Here is a 14261-nt window from a genome sequence, read left to right as displayed (position 1 = left end):
TGTCATCATACTTGCAGATGTAGCTGAGGTGTGCAGCGAAGGCCTCCACAGCCAGCGGACAGGGAATCTCACCACTTTTCCTCTTGATGATCACCCCTGGAACCCAACACATGACTCAGAGAAGGATAATGGGAGCTGGAACCCAACACATGACTCAGAGAAGGCTAATGGGAGTGGGAATCAAATTTCACTGAGTTAAAAAAAGAAGTATTATGTAAACTGATGTTCAGACTCGGTGACAAAGTACAATACAAGTGACATTTGTGGCATAATATCTTAACAGTAAAGTATAGCCCAACTGTAACTGGATAAAGAGTGATGCTGTACATAACTAAAAGGCAGGCCTCAAAATCCAGTTTTGATGGTTTCTCACTATAGCGCCAAAATAACCAATATATTCTGCAGAAAATACCTTGATCTGTAACAAGAAAAACAGGACTGAGTGCTTACTAGTGTAGCTAGGAGAAACGCATTTTTAAAAGTATCAACCCAATACCTAAAATAAACTGATTACAGGTGAAGCACCACATGAAAAATAGATGAACATGAGCAGTTAGTGTAATTATGGAGGTCGCTGCGAGGGAACAAGTCTAGTAGTCCCCTGGATCCCAATTGAACCATTAGCAGGCCTTTGATACGGTTACTGACTGAACCTCCATCTGTAGCTTCCATAAAAATGATCCTCAGGTAGTTTATGCTAATTACACTACAAATTGGAAAGTTACTGGAGGGTAATTTGAAAAATAAATGCGAGATCAGAGTAACCTCATTTCAGTCAGGAAACACAATGGATTTTTTTCTTGACAGAATTTAAGAATATAATTTAGCAGCAGACTTGGTAAGGTCTCAATTTGGAAATATTTCTGACTCTCCCTCACCATTGCCTCAGCTTCAGTCGTTCACATGATTACTTCATTTCACAGCCATTTCACCAATGATACAGTGTTATATTTATTCAAAGGTCAGATGGCTTTCTCTGTAGCTATAATGAAATGCTATGACCACCACTTAACCATCCAAAGAAAATAATGACTAGTATGTATAAGAAACGATTGGAGGGGAAACAGAAGGTTGGGGTGGGAGGGGGTTGTGTTTTGCTGTATTTTGGGTTTTTATATTTTCAGTAGTGAGATCATTTGTACTGGATTAAGGGACAATGAAAAATACCTACATCCTCTCTAGGATTCATTCAGATTGGGTGGATTTTCCTCATTGAATACAACACTAATAATGCAGCTTTTGTTTATTTGCATGTTTTTATTTTATTTAACCTTGATTTAACTAGGCAAGTCAGTTAAGAACAAATTCTTATTTACAATGACGGCCTACACCGGCCAAACCCGGACGACGCTGGGCCAATTGTCCCTATGGAACTCCCAATCACGTCCGGTTGTGATACAGCCTGGAATCGAACAAGGGTCTGTAGTGATGCCTCTAGCACTGAGATGCAGTGCCTTAGACCGCTGCGCCACTCAAGAGTGGAAATATGAACTCTCCATCGATTCCACTCATCTACTCTGGATCCATGCTGTTTATCTATCCAGATATAATGCATTTTCTCACCTCTTATTTTACAAATGGAATGAAATGTGTCTGAGGTGAGAGACCTTTTCACATGCCACACAACAGGGATTTTCTCATTATCTCTGATCATCACTCCATCCTCATACAGGGAGAGAGAATGATGAGGTGTTTCATGACGGTTCCCCAGCAGTCTACAGGGTAGATTATGAGTGCATTAACACCTAGGAGTTACTTTGATCTGGGAAATCCACATCATGTCAATGGTGGGTGGTGACTCATTTTGTATCAGTCAGCCCTAAAGAGCTTCATAATGATGCTCCATTTCAGAACATTCTAGTGATGCAGTAGGTTGACATGATCAAAATAAGTATCAACGTTTTGTTTTAAAATTGAAGGCAGTTCACCACAAATATATGCCCATGATTGAACACAGTTTAAACATCCACCTAAACACATCTGAATGAAAATGTATGAAAAAGAAAACGTTATTAATATAACACTGGTTGCAGAGCGGGAGTACTCACCTTCCTTGGTAGGTGAATAGGCGTTGGTAAGGAAGCAGAAGTGTCCCTTGTTATACCAGCTGATGAGGGAGGTGTTGCCTCTCATCATGCTGCGGGACTGGCCTCTCTGCTGTGGGCTCTCAGGGTTCACCAGCATGCACTGGGGCAGGCCGGTGCAGTCACTCTTCCTGGTGCTCAGCAGCCCACAGCAGTAGATCTCTGGCAGAGGACAAACACACACCTTTAGACATTTGGGACACGTCAGGATGGTACAACATACAAAAAGGATTTTCAGCTAAATGTTCCACCGCACTGCTAAATTTACTTCTGTGTGCACAATGTAATGTACTTGTGAGAGTTTTGATCCTGATGTGTGCTGAATATAACCCTCTTCTTTCCTATAACCCACCCTCCTGCTAAATGAGAGATGGCCCAGATTAAGCTGGACAAAGTTGAATTACTGATTAACGGATGCCCCGCCTCACTTTTCGCCACACACCGAAAGAAAAAAAACAACTAAAAATCAGATGTTATTTTTTGGCCAATATCATCTCTTTGTTTATAATGCACTGTCCGCTCTCCCTTGAGGCTTTCCCAAGTTGATGCCCAAGAGACCAAGCAGCCTCAGACCACACGCTCAGATCATGTGCAAGCCTCGGATTGGACAGTGAAACACACACGCTCACACCTGCAGATGTTTCATTTCTCTCTCATGCAGTCATGGCTGAAGCCAGCGCAAATTCCAACTATCTGTGTCCAGATTAAACGTGGGACGTATCTCATTATAAACAAATAGTTGTTTAAATGCATTGTTATTGCATCATTTTCAGATCTATTAGAAGGGAATAATAGACGAAACAAAGTAATTTCACCAATTAACTGGCCAGAGATCAGGGCATTCATCAGCAAAGACACAGTGCAAACTGATAGTATTGTAGCGACCCGCACAGACATCTGTGTGTTATGTGTTAGTCTAGTAGGTGGTTGTGTTGTACTGACCAGTACCCAGTGTTCGCGGGGTCCGACATGTCAATCAACCTGCTATCTGCCAATCACGGGAATGCCTGGAATGTTCTGATGCCGGGCATCCTGGCGGTTGGCGGAGTGGCGTGGAGGGGGGTTGGGCAGGGGGATGGAGCATTGGAAGTTAAGACCAGGTTTCGCCTTTGTTCTCTCTCTTACGTCTGGGCTTCACAAGAGAAGGTCACGATTGGCTTGTGGGTTATCTTTCATTTATTTGGCGTGGGCTACGGCCAAACAGTAGCCTGTGTAAAGTTGGTTTAATAAACCGTCCATTCGTAAACTCAATCCTCTGTCTGTACAGTTGTTCTTTTATGATCTAGTCAGGTCATTACATTGGTGTCAGAAGTAAAAACGTTGATAAAAGTTAGCCAGCTAGCTAGCTGACTTCTGTGGCTAGCTACCGTAGGTGAGAACGGGGGTTGAAAATGCTTCGAGGGAATCCGAAAGTGAAGGTGGAGGTAGGGTACGATTATGGCCAAGGAGATACGTGTGAATGGACGTCGGAGGTTCTGGCTGAGGAGATCGCCAGGGCGTCGGAGCGCAGAGGCCGCTTGAGGGAGGACGCTAGAGTGATGGCGGCTGAAGAGGGCATGAGCGCCTCGTCGACTGTGTTTCGCGCGGATTCTGGTGGGCGGGCCGAAGTGGTGACGTCGACGCGGCGGGACGAGGAATCTGGGGCTCAGGATGTAAACAAACATGGCGGCGCCCAGTTCCCGGCTGCGTCCGTATCTGTTAAGACCCCGAAGTATTCCGGTAAGGCGGATTGGGAAGCTTTTCATGCTCAGTTTGAACTGTTAGCTCATTTTAGGGGGTGGTCGGATGAAGAAAGGGCACTGCAGTTGGCTTTATGCCTCACGGATGAAGCTCTGTCTTGTTTGATATTGATTAGCCCCGAGGACAGACATGATTATGGTGCTTTAGTCGGAGCACTGAGGAAGCGCTATGGACAGTGTGTACAGCCCGGGCTACTGCGCTCCGAACTGAGTAATAGACGCAGGCAGCCTGGAGAGCCTCTACGGGTGTTAGCTAATGACATTGAGAGCCTCTCTCGGCGGGCATATGCTCACATGCCCCCCTCCGTGCAGAGCGAGCTAGCACGGGACCAGTTCATACAGGCGCTCTCTCCTACGGAGCTGCGCATACAGACCCAGCTGGCTCATCCTGAGTCATTGCAGATAGCCTTGGAGATGGCTTTGGAGAGGGAGCTGGTGTGGGCTGGGACTTCAGCTGGGGCTTTGGTGGGGGTGCAGGGAGACACACCCTCAGTGCGAGCTGGGGGGCAGAGCAGCCCGGAGCCGGAAAAGCCTGCATGGGTGGCTGAAATGACAGAACTCATTCGTGCTGTGTCGCTACAGGCGGCACAAAACACACACCCTGGTCCCAGGGTCTGCTGGGGTTGTGGCCAGCCAGGCCATCTGCGCCGAAATTGCCCCATGTCCCCCAGAGCTCAGGGAAACGGCTCGGGGTCCGCATAGACCGGGTAGTGCGGACCCCTGGCTTTCTATCCCAACCACCATCTTCTTCAGGAGGAGCCCACCGGCACAGACGGGGAAGCAAGGCTCCACTTCCCCCAGAAGCAGACGAGGGCAAGCGGATGGAGCCTGTTGTTGTGGTGGGCCGGACCTGTGTTGGGGACTTTTGTCATGTCCCTGTCACTGTGGAGGGGGTGCCCTGCTCTGCCCTGGTGGACACTGGGTCCACAGTAACCCTGGTGAGGCCAGATATTGTGCCAGGTTGGACTCAGTGTGAGCCTACAACTGTGCAGCTCCGCACAGTCACAGGTGAGCTGGCACCCATGAAAGGGAAGGGAATAATGACTCTGACAGTAGGGGGCAGGACTGTGCGTCATCCTGTGTGGGTGGCGGCTGTGCAGGACCCTTGTATTCTGGGGTTGGACTTTCTTAGGAGCACAGGCTGCCAGTTAGACCTAAATAGGGGCACACTGAGCTTCCAGGGAGGGCCGGAAGTCACCATGGCCCCCCCTAATGTCACATTCACTCAACCCAACAAACCCTTTACTCCAACAGTTAAAGCAGCAGAGACTCATGGCTGCCCCCCCTCCCCCACAGCTGTGTGTGACTTTTCCCCAGCCCCCCTGTCACCTACTGCGGTGTGTTACATTCCCCCAGCTACCTCCATGACACAGCCCTCTGTGAGCCCAGGCCGCGCCCCCCCAGCCCAGCTACCCCAGATGGGAGAGGAGAGGACACTGTCTGCAGTGAGGGAGATATGGGGGAGGAACTGTGTTGGTCTTGACCCCGAGCAGCAGGAACGGTTGTGGCAGTTGCTGTTTGAATTCAGAGACAGCTTTGCGCTGAGCGAGGAAGAGGTGGGTCAGACTCATCTGGTGCAGCATGAGATCGACACAGGTGATGCTCGACCCATCAAGATGCGTCCCCGCCGTATCCCGCTGGCACGCCAGGAGGCGGCAGACAAGGCTGTGTTGGAGATGCAGCGGGCAGACTTCATTGAGCCCTCAGACAGCCCCTGGGCGGCGCCAGTCGTCATGGTTCCGAAGAAGGGGGGCAAGCTGAGGTTCTGTGCGGACTACAGGCGGCTGAATGAGGTAACCAGGAAGGACTCATACCCCATACCACGTATCGATGAGTCGCTGGACCTGGTTAGGGTTCCTCCTGGTTCTCCTCACTAGACCTCCGCAGTGGCTACTGGCAGGTGCCCCTCTCCCCAGAGGCCAGAGCCAAAACTGCATTCTCCACTAACAGAGGACACTGGCAGTTCAAGGTCCTGTGCTTTGGCCTGTAAAACGCTCCAGCTACTTTTGAGCGTTTGATGGACAGGGTGCTGGATGGCATCCCCAGACAGCAGTGTCTGGTATACCTCGATGACATCCTGGCCCATGGCAGCTCCTTCCAGTCAGCCCTGGGGGCGCTACGGCGTGTGCTGGAGAGGGTGGCTGCCGCAGGTCTGAAGCTCCACCCCGAGAAGTGCCACTTCGTGAGGAGAGAGGTGTCCTTCTTGGGCCACCGAGTGGGGAAGGAGGGGATCAGCACCATGGAGGACAAGGTAGGGGCTGTCAGAGACTGGCCCACCCCCACCGACCAGCGTCAGCTGAAGAGCTTCCTGGGCCTGGCCTCGTACTACAGGAGGTTTGTACGGGGCTTCTCAAGCGTTGCTGCTCCACTGAACCGCCTGCTGCCGAAGGACAAAGCTTTCACTTGGACAGTGGAGTGTGAGGAGGCGTTCAACACCCTCAAACGTGCACTGATCGAGGCCCCCGTGCTCTCCCCCCCTGACCTCACCTTGCCCTTTATCCTGGACACAGACGCGAGCAATGTGGGCATGGGTGGGGTGCTGGCCCAGGTGGGGCCAGCGGGGGAGAGAGTGGTGGCGTACTTCAGCAAAACATTTGACAAACATGAGCGCCGCTACTGTGTCACCCGGCGGGAGCTCTTGGCTGTTGTGGCTTCCGTCAAACACTTCAAGTACTACCTGGGTGGTCTGCCCTTTACTGTAAGGACTGACCACTCTGCTCTCCAGTGGCTCATGTCTTTCAGAGAGCCAGAGGGCCAGGTGGCACGCTGGTTGGAGGAGCTTCAGCCGTATGACTTCACGGTGTTGCACAGGGCAGGGGCACGCCACTCCAACGCCGACGCCATGTCCCGTCGGCCCTGTACTGCAGACGGCTGCCGCCACTGTGAACGGAGAGAGGGACGGGAGAGAGAGCTGTGTGCAGAGGGGGTCTGTGCCACAGTGTGTCGGGCGAGCGGGCCTGTCTGCTGTGAGCTGCAGACTGTCGACGTGGCTGAATGGCGGCAGCAGCAGGGACGGGACACAGACCTACAGCCAGTGCTACAGTGGGTAGAGGCGCAGGTGAGGCCACCATGGGAAGAGGTGACAGCGCTCTCACTCGCGACCAAAGGGTTGTGGTCAAAGTTTGAGAGACTGCGGCTGGCTGATGGCGTGCTACAGCGGGCATGGAAGGAGTCAGCTACGGGAGAGGAGAGGTGGCAGGTGGTGGTCCCAAAAGCATTGCGGGAGGCTGTGCTCCAGAGTACTCATGGCGGGGTGGGGACTGGACACTTTGGGGTCACAAAAACACTGCGCCGTCTCCGTCAGGGCTTCTACTGGGGGCAGCACAAGAGGGATGTGGAGGACTTTTGTCGCCGCTGTGACAACTGCACAGCGAGAAAGGGCCCCCCAGGCCGCTCTCATGCTCAGCTCCAACAGTTCCCCGTGGGGGCTCCCATGGAGAGGGTGGGAGTGGATGTAGTTGGGCCGTTCCCCACCACAGACAGTGGAAACCGCTGGGTGCTCACGGCCATGGACTATTTCACAAAATGGCCCGAGGCCTATGCTCTGCCTGACCAGGAGGCAGAGACCATCGTCGACGCCCTGACAGCGGGGATGTTCAGCAGGTTTGGAGCTGCAGAGTCCATCCACAGCGACCAGGGCAGAAACTTTGAGTCCCGTGTGTTCGCCACCATGTGTAAGAGGCTGGGTATGCACAAGACCCGCACTACTCCTCTCCATCCTCAAAGTGATGGCCTTGTGGAGCGCTTCAACAAAACGCTTGGACAGCAGCTGGCCATCGTCTCTTCCAAACACCAGCGTGACTGGGACAAGCACCTGCCTATGGTCCTCATGGCATGCCGCTCCGCTGTCCAAGACTCCACCACCTGCACGCCTGCCCTCCTCATGTTGGGGAGAGAGATCCGCACCCCTGCGGAGATGGCGTTTGGTCGGCCCCTGGATAGCCCTCATGTTCCCCCGGGGCCGGAGTATGCCCGGAGACTCCAGGACCGCCTGGAGACAGCCCACACCTTCACCAGAGAGCAGCTGGTGAATGCAGGTGTGAGGCAGAAGAGGAACTATGACGTGCACACCCGGGGAAGGCACTTTGTGGCTGGGGAGCTGGTCTGGGTCTACAGCCCGCTAAGGAAAAAAGGCAGATGCCCCAAGTTGGACAGTCACTGGGTGGGACCCTGCAGTGTCCTGGAGAGGGTAGGGGAGGTTGTTTACCGGGTGCAGCTTCCTCCCAGGGGGAGAAAGGTGGCACTGCACCGGGACAGGTTAGCCCCATACAGAGGGGCCTCTTCTCCCCAAACCCCAGGAACCCCCACAATTCCCCTCTCTGGCAATGCCATTCTCCAGGCACCCACCCCCAGGTGCCGCAGACAAGGCTCCAGACAGCCCACTCCCCCTGTCTTCCCCCCTGTGTCACCGCGTGGTTCCCCAGAGCCACGGACTGTATTACCCGTTCCCGCTTCCTTGTCCCCCATATCCCTGCCTTCATCCCCTGGTTCCCAGAGGGGCACTCTGCGACCATCACGGCCACGCAGGCAAAGGAGACCTCCGGGTCGCTTCAGAGACTTTGTTTGTTCCCTCGGGGACGAGGGACTTTGTGGTGGGGGGGCTGTGTAGCGACCCGCACAGACATCTGTGTGTTATGTGTTAGGCTAGTAGGTGGTTGTGTTGTACTGACCAGTACCCAGTGTTCGCGGTGTCCGACATGTCAATCAACCTGCTATCTGCCAATCACGGGAATGCCTGGAATGTTCTGATGCCGGGCATCCTGGCGGTTGGCGGAGTGGCGTGGAGGGGGGTTGGGCAGGGGGATGGAGCATTGGAAGTTAAGACCAGGTTTCGCCTTTGTTCTCTCTCTTACGTCTGGGCTTCACAAGAGAAGGTCACGATTGGCTTGTGGGTTATCTTTCATTTATTTGGCGTGGGCTACGGCCAAACAGTAGCCTGTGTAAAGTTGGTTTAATAAACCGTCCATTCGTAAACTCAATCCTCTGTCTGTACAGTTGTTCTTTTATGATCTAGTCAGGTCATTACAGTATTTTGGACAACCAAATTGAACTCAAAATGATTAATGAATTGAAGTGTGTAAGCTGTATGGTGATTTGCGATTCATAACTTACATTTTACCGGTACGACCAGTAGTAGTAAACCAACTGATAACACCAAGACGGAATGCGTTTGAAGTGAAGATGCGCCGCGGAGAACAGCTAGCAAGTACATCGCCAGTGGCACGCACACACTTCGTACAGATCAGCAAGTGGGGCTTTTCGTGGCAGCCAGACCAGACAATCGAAGGAGAATGCGGTGAGCAAAGTTACTGGGCTCGAATTTAGTCACTCTTCGGAACACAAACCGGCTACGCGATCACGACACGCAGGTTATAATATCAAAACAAACTCTGAACCAATGACATTAATTTGGGGACAGGTCGAAAAGCATTAAACATTTATGGCAATTTAGCTAGTTAGCTTGCACTTGCTAGCTAATTTGTCCTATTTAGCTAGCTTGCTGTTGCTAGATAATTTGTCCTGGGATATAAACATTAGGTTATTTTACCTGAAATGCACAAGGTCCTCTACTCCAACAATTAATCCACACATAAAAACGGTCAACCGAATCGTTTCTAGTCATCTCTCCTCCTTCCAGGCTTTTTCATCTTTGAACTTATATGGTGATTGGCATCTAATCTTTCATAGTATTACCAGACAACCGGCAACACAGTTCTTCTTTCAATCACCCACGTGGGTATAACCAAGAGATGCTTCCTGCTTCTATAAACCAATGAGGAGATGGGAGAGGCAGGACTTGCAGCGCGATCTGCATCAGAAATACGAATGACTTCTATTTTAGCTCTTGGCAACGCAGACTCTCGTTGGCGCGCGCGAGCAGTGTGAGTGCAATAATTGAATAACATATATTCCTAAATTTATTTTGTAACGCTTTATGATTAAGGGTTATACGCTATGGCTGGATTTATGTATTTTTTCCAATGCTACGTTAATTTTGCAGACCTAACTTGATTGATCCTCTTTCTACAAGACCTACTAGTCTGAGAGACCTAATCATATTTGTATGAATATTTTGTTAACGCCTAGGCTATAGAGATGCATTCACGTAATTAACTCGTTATTATGCAACATTTTACATTTGATTACAATTATTTATTGTCAATCATTCTTGAATTTGTTAGGCTATACAATTAAGTAGATTAATGAACTGATAAAAAATAAAATTATGTATGAATGTATTATCATTTTTGAATATGATAGGATGTATAATAGAATGCAATATTCTATGTGAATAATGTTCATTACTGTTCATTTGTGTATTCATAATAATAATAATCGGAAAATCAGTCTGAAATTAAATATTTCGCCTATTGTTCATGTCCATATAGCCAAGGACAATGTTGTAAAGTACTGTTATTCCTTATCCAACTCATGAACAAATTCGATTTTTTTGTGATTTTTTTTGCTCGCTCGCCTCACTTTTCTGGGGGGAAAATCTGTTAAACAGTGAATCAATTTTGTCTGGCCTTACAGGTGCCCAGTCAGTGTTGAGATTGAGATCAGAGGATAAAGCCTAGAGGAGGGCACTGAGGACAGACTCTCCCTCTACCACCTCTTACTCAACAAGGGGTGAAAGAAAGACAATGGCATTTCAAATTTTTATGGAGTTTAAAATTATTCATATCTCACTAGGCTGTTTGCTCTGTTCATTAACAGTAGGATATACTGGTGCTCTCGGTTTCCAAAATAAGAATCAGGAGAATTTAATGTACGTCATCTTCACAGTTTACTGTATGGCCAGTTACGCAGCTTAGTGGGTGGTAGGCATGGAAGCAGAATACACACAATTTACATCTTGGTTCTCAGGGGAGTCTCAAGGTGAACTTCAATTGACAGTCTTCAATTTCAGTGCTACAGTAGCCGGAGGTCGTTTATGGCAATTAAAAACGGCAGAGGATGAGCAGGAAGGAGATTACAGTACTGTAAAGAGAGAGAGAGAGTGAAAGAGAAGAAAGAGGTGGATGGAAAGAATGAGGAGTAAAGAGATAAATGGGATGAAAGATTAAGATCTACCCTGTTTCTCAAACTCCTGGTACAGGTTGAGGCTGGTGATGCTGGGCCCGGTGAAGATGATGCTGTTGCGGCCAGAGAGGTTCTGACACAGCTGCTTGGCCACCATACTGTGGAGCTGAGGCTTGTTCTTCAGGGTGGCCAACCCATCAGGACCCTGGCCCTCCTTCAGATGCACATAGATCTGGAAGAGAGACAGAGACAGTCAATACCACCACAACGTAATCAGGTATCCTAGCGTTTAAGAGCATTGGGCCAGTAAACAAAAGGTCGCTGGTTCGAATCCCTTGAGCCGACTAGGCAAAACAAATCTGTCGATATGACCTTGAGCAAGGCACTTAACCCTAATTGCTCCTCCTGTAAGTGGCTCTGGATAAAAGTGTCTGCTAAATGACTAAAATGTCAAATGTAAAATGTCATACACTGACATATACAAATGAATACATAATGATCTCAGGAATGGTCTGTGTAGTGGCTAGTGTTCCAATTAGCCACATTGATGTGGCTCCTACAATCTGAGTTGCTGGCTTAGCTCCATTGACTACCATTTACATTTAAATACTTCTGATCAGACAAGTTGATTGATACGCTAGTTCTCATCACACAATGTAGTTGACAATACTAACCCTGTAGTTTTCCATTGACAATAATACTAACCCTGTAGTTTTCCATTGACAATAATACTAACCCTGTAGTTTTCCATTGACAATAATACTAACCCTGTTGTTTTCTATTGACAATAATACTAACCCTGTAGTTTTCTATTGACAATAATACTAACCCTGTTGTTTTCAAGTAAGAGAAAGCTACACAAAAAAAGGACATAATCGATTTATTCTTCTTCCCACCAACTGGGACACGGCCCGTGCATATCCATACATTCTCATGTCTTCCTGGATCTGTTTGAGGCATGGGGCAGCAGTCATTTGACGTATCATACTCTCACCAAGAACAGAGAGCAATTATACTAAGTGGACTGGCGCCTTCTCCTGGGAATCAGTAATAAAACATTTGTTTCTGGAGACTGATTGAGGCACTGGATGTCCCACATCAGTCATCCAATCACAGTTTGTCTGGATCTCTCAGCTGTGTCTGAGTGAGGGGGAAGGGCATGGTCTGATTGTCCTGTCCTGCAGTGTTGGTGTCCTCTACAGTCTAGACCAATTGCAACTAGTCTTGTGAAAGCCCCAAGGTGGTTGTACTGGGCGTAATTGAAGGTGGACAGTCTTTGTCACAAATCTGGGCTAGCTCCCAGATATAAGAGTAGAAAACCAAGAGGCTGCAGTCCCTCCCTCCCCTCATTCTTCCTCCAGTGCTCTCGCCATCTCCCTTTCTTCTTTCATGCGCCCACACGCACGCACACACAGTACCTGACAGATGAAACCAGTGGATGTGCACTGGCGGACCCACAGACTGAACTTCCTCTTTTTCCTCTTCCTCAGCTCTCTCTCCGTACAGGTGGTGATGAACACCGGGTCCTCGTCAATAAGGGGCTCATGGAGCACCTTTGGGACAGAGGGAAAGCATCAGTATTACGTCATGGAGTACCTTTGGGACAGCATCACCTCTCCAACATGTCAATCTTTCCCCTAGCAGTTTGTACAGTTCATATTCAAAGGCATCCTCAAGTTTATTAGTCGTACAGTATGTCCAGGATACACATGGTATACATCGTCCAACAAAATGCTTACTTGCAGGTTCCTTCTGGACAATGCAACAACAAAACATAAAGGAAACCTCTCCTTCAGCCAAGAGCAGGTGTATAACCAGGGATGTCTCCTTCAGCCAAGAGCAGGTGTATAACCAGGGATGTCTCCTTCAGCCAAGAGCAGGTGTATAACCAGGGATGTCTCCTTCAGCCAAGAGCAGGTATATAGCCAGGGATGTCTCCTTCAGCCAAGAGCAGGTATATAGCCAGGGATGTCTCCTTCAGCCAAGTGCAGGTATATAGCCAGGGATGTCTCCTTCAGCCAAGAGCAGGTATATAGCCAGGGATGTCTCCTTCAGCCAAGAGCAGGTGTATAACCAGGGATGTCTCCTTCAGCCAAGAGCAGGTGTATAACCAGGGATGTCTCCTTCAGCCAAGAGCAGGTGTATAACCAGGGATGTCTCCTTCAGCCAAGAGCAGGTGTATAACCAGGGATGTCTCCTTCAGCCAAGAGCAGGTATATAACCAGGGATGTGGGGGTACTGACCCATTAAATGCCTGAGGGTGGCAGCATGGTAGCTGTTGCTGACTGATCGTACTCTATGTGTGTGGACTACAGACAAAAGCTAGGGAGCATCTTAACATCCTACTGTTAATGAAACAGTGTGTCTAACCCCTCTATCTGTCTGGCTGGCTTTCTAGTCTGCAGAATGTCAAGTTGGCTGGACGGCCCCGGCATGCGTCGCCACAGTGATTTTGCACCAGACCAAGGAGCCACTACGAGGCACAGGTGGTGTTTGTTTTGCCCAGAACAGAACAGGCCATATTGAGTACTGTAGATGTGCTGCCTGCTACATCTCTGTTAACTCACACCTCCTACCACTGGGGAGACAGACACACGGCAGGCCGCCTGACTGAGGAAGTACCGAAAAATGGTTTCTAGGTCTGCAGGAGAACCTGAACTGATCAGGGAGCAGGTATTTCAGACATGTATTGAGCACTGTAGAGAAGGCATGATGTGACTGGTTGTTCCAGGTTGTTTTTCCCCTATAGTGATTTGTTTTGTTGATGCAATGTCACGTTGGTGATAGAAACACCTGGATCCTTTACATGGAGTCCAATAGGTCAATAAGACACAGAGACATGGTGACAGTTGACCAGAGGAATTTGTTATAAGCACTGTGTTTGAGATATTAATTATTACGTTGGAAACAAACAGCAGCTGTTGATAGTTATCTACAGGTCTCCCTCATTAAACAGATCTTGAGCATCAAAAGGATTCACAGAAGGATTTTCTAAATTATTCAGTTATTCCTACATGGGTAAAATCAGTCACAAATCTGTGTATTGTCTGACTTTTCACTGCTGCCTGAAATATGACAGTATGGCTATAGACCTGTCCTTTAGACCCTGTACTCTACTGATAATACTACCATCTGTTAATGCTCTGTTAGTCTTTGTCCTGTGGAGGATGGATGGGTATCAAACCCATTTCTCAACCCCAATGACTTCATCTCAGTGGAGGCCATGACAAAGATGAATTCTATCTGTCTGACAGCTACTGCATTAGCGAAGATAGGTGGCATTCTGAGAGCCATGACCTACCTGAGAGAGACACACAGTGTCTGAGAAGACAGAGATGGAAACAAAAAGGTACACCTTCTATTTGCCAGACGTGCTAGATCTCTAAACAGAGGTGTTTGTGTTGTGTACGTTAAT

At 49.0% G+C, this 14261-nt stretch overlaps 1 protein-coding gene across 2 annotated transcripts in view; it reads right to left on the bottom strand.

The window, feature by feature from the left end:
- The window catches only part of LOC129863440 (piggyBac transposable element-derived protein 5-like), a 53149-nt gene that overhangs the window by 9715 nt on the left and 29173 nt on the right, over positions 1–14261 (bottom strand). Inside the window, exons 3-6 of one of the 2 annotated variants that reach the window (XM_055935430.1) lie at positions 12265–12399; positions 10898–11078; positions 2049–2246; positions 1–96 (exon numbers count right to left, since the gene is read on the bottom strand). The exon at positions 1–96 is cut by the window's left edge and continues 10 nt beyond it. In XM_055935430.1, coding sequence (XP_055791405.1) covers positions 1–96; positions 2049–2246; positions 10898–11078; positions 12265–12399 — 610 coding nt within the window. The remainder of the gene's footprint in view (positions 97–2048; positions 2247–10897; positions 11079–12264; positions 12400–14261) is intronic. The other variant, XM_055935438.1, reaches the window with a different exon arrangement.

The sequence above is a fragment of the Salvelinus fontinalis genome, chromosome 1 (assembly GCF_029448725.1).
Source record: "Salvelinus fontinalis isolate EN_2023a chromosome 1, ASM2944872v1, whole genome shotgun sequence".
NCBI lineage: Eukaryota > Metazoa > Chordata > Actinopteri > Salmoniformes > Salmonidae > Salvelinus > Salvelinus fontinalis.
Note: the sequence above shows the minus strand (reverse complement) of the source record. Positions and strands in the feature narration are given on the sequence as shown.